Below are 2604 nucleotides of genomic sequence, written 5' to 3' on the forward strand. Positions count from 1 at the left end.
GTACAGGGGGTTGGATGGAAATGAGCTTTGTTAACTCTAAAAGGCAGGTGCATAGGTGGTACACATAGCTGGGCCCCCTAGCCAGACAAGATGCCCTCCTCAAATCCAGCCTGGTGAACTGAGGCCCCTCAGCAGTCCCTATTCCAGACTCTGAAACCTGCTCTATCCCCAGGCCCCAGCCTCCCCAGCTCCCCATCACAGGCACCATCATAGGTCTGAAGCTGGAGGCCAGATTTCAAAAATTGCATGTCAGGGACCCAGAAATAAAATGAAACCCTTTCCACCACCCTTTCTTGGTCTAGAGACCTTCAGAATAAGACTGAGAGGGACTAATGGTGTTGAATGACTACAAAAAAGCCCAGAAAGGTTAAGTGACTTGCCTGAAGTCACACAGCCAGTGAGCAGCAGAGCTGGGGTTTGAACCCAGATCTGCTGGCTCTGGGGCATATGTTGTTCTGCTATTGCTTCCTGTCTCCTCCCTCCTGCCTGGAACTGCATGCAGCCCCCACATGCAAGTCACCTTTTCCTCCTGACTCCCCCTCCAGGAGATCTCTCCTTTCCTCTCCATGGCTCCTTTCTGGCTCAGGCCTGGCTTCTTTTACTCAGCTGCTGACCAGTCTCCTCCCTGGCCTCCCTGCCTCCAGTCTTGCTGCTTCATCCATCTGTCACCCCTACCTTACATTAGGTCAGGTGTTTGTTCTCCTTGCCCTCACCACCCTGTGCCCTCCCTTCTATCTGAGATTTCTACTCATCTTTCATGCAATGGCCTGGATGACCCCTCCCCCTCCAGGAAGCCTTCCTGAACTCTCACAGACCCGGTGCTCACCCTGTGTGATGCTGGGCAAGTCCTCTGCCCATTCTGTGTCTCAGTTTCCCCATCATGAAATATGGGGTTGGATTTGGTCATCTCTAGGGCTTACTCACCTAGGACACTCTGGGATTCCTTGGTCCACGTGGCTGTGGGCATGCTTCCCATGACAGCACCTTCCCATGACAGCACCCCAGCGAAGCCTTAGCCCAGCTAGATGAAAATGCTGACCTGCACAGACATTTCCTCACTAGACAGAAGAACCGATGGCAAGGATATTTGGGGTTTACAGTGACCTTCAGTGTCTTCTTTGCCCACACGAGTGATTCATTTCTTCCTGAATCACTTCCAGCCCATGGATTCTCTGCCCCTTAGGGTGGGGAGAATGAATAAGCACTGGACTTGGTTTCAAAGGACCCCTCAGCTTGAGCCCTGCTTATCCGCAAACCCTTATGGGACTTGAGCAGGCCTCTGCCCTTTGCTGAGCCTGTTTCCACCTGTAAAGTGGGCATAGCAATTCCACTGACCCAAAGACCCTCCCTGCCTCCAATAAGATAAAATTCTGGAGGGAAGCACCTGATTCAAAGGGGGCAAATCATCGTCAGACCCTCTGTCTCCAAGAAGAGAGTGCCAGGTGCTCCCTGTGCCTCACGTCTGATGCCATTTGGTTCCGAATTTATCCTAAGATTCTAAAAGTAAAAACGATCTTTGCATTTGTTAGAATATAAATAAGGATTAAATATGAAGATAGGATTATTAATCGTTTGAGACATTTTCAAGTATTTAGAAGTAGAAGGTATAGGAAAAGAGACAAAGGAAACAAAACACCCCCCCACTTTAATAAACACGTGTTAGAAATACAGGGAAAAATGAGAAAGACCCCTGGGAAAAAGAACTTATTTTAAATTCCCCCAAGACTGAGGCAGCAGCCAGTGTCGGAGGAGACTGGGGCTGCCTGGCTGGGAGTGGGGGTGACTGGTGAGTGACAGGGGTGCTCACTGACCTCCCCATCCCCCTCCAGGCAGTGCAACAAGACATCGCATGGCAGCGACAGCTGTGACCTCATGTGCTGTGGACGCGGCTACAACCCTTACACAGACCGCGTGGTCGAGCGTTGCCACTGCAAGTACCACTGGTGCTGCTACGTCACCTGCCGCAGGTGCGAGCGCACCGTGGAGCGCTACGTCTGCAAGTGAGGCCACGCGGTCCTCGGCGACCCCCGAGCCCAGCCGGGGGGCCGGAGACACCCCGTGGGTTTTGGCTTCTGAATTCCAGATGCCGAGCGTGGACGGAGGCTTGTGCTTTGCCTCCACTTGGAAGCCGCCAGGAACAGAAGGCTGGGCCATCAGGGAAGGAAAGCCAGGACATCAAAGGAGACCGACAAGATTAAAAATAACCTGGCAGCCTGAGGCCCTGGAGTGCCCACTTGCTGCCTTCCAGGCGGGTCTAAGGAGCCAGGGGCGTGGGTTTGGCAAGACTGGTACGGACTCGATCTTTCGTAGCCAGAGACACCAGCTTCCTGGGAAGTGGGAGGTCAGTCTGTCCTCAACGGAATGTTCTGTAGGCGAAGCCCTCGAGACCCCCGGCCCACCCCAGGGTCTGAGCCTACTGGGCCCACCACATGGAACCACTAGCTTGGGTTGTAAATGTTTTGTTTTGTTTTGTTTTTCTTCCTCTGGGATGTGGGAGCTACAGAAATATTTATAAAACATAGCTTTTTCTTTGGGGTGGCTGGCTTCAATTCCTCTTTATATATTTTATATATATAAATATATATATATGATGATCTATATTTT

General features: G+C 51.7%; 1 protein-coding gene across 2 annotated transcripts in view; it reads left to right on the top strand.

Annotated features, from left to right (window-relative positions):
• WNT11 (wingless-type MMTV integration site family, member 11) overlaps positions 1-2604 on the top strand; it is a 21868-nt gene extending 19264 nt beyond the window's left edge. Inside the window, exon 6 of one of the 2 annotated variants that reach the window (XM_010847554.1) lies at positions 1830-2598. In XM_010847554.1, the coding sequence (XP_010845856.1) occupies positions 1830-2004 (175 nt within the window). In that variant the 3' untranslated portion in view covers positions 2005-2598. Of the gene's footprint in view, positions 1-1829 lie in introns of both variants that reach the window. The other variant, XM_010847553.1, reaches the window with a different exon arrangement.

This window comes from Bison bison, unplaced genomic scaffold (assembly GCF_000754665.1).
Source record: "Bison bison bison isolate TAMUID 2011002044 unplaced genomic scaffold, Bison_UMD1.0 scf7180017864251, whole genome shotgun sequence".
NCBI lineage: Eukaryota > Metazoa > Chordata > Mammalia > Artiodactyla > Bovidae > Bison > Bison bison.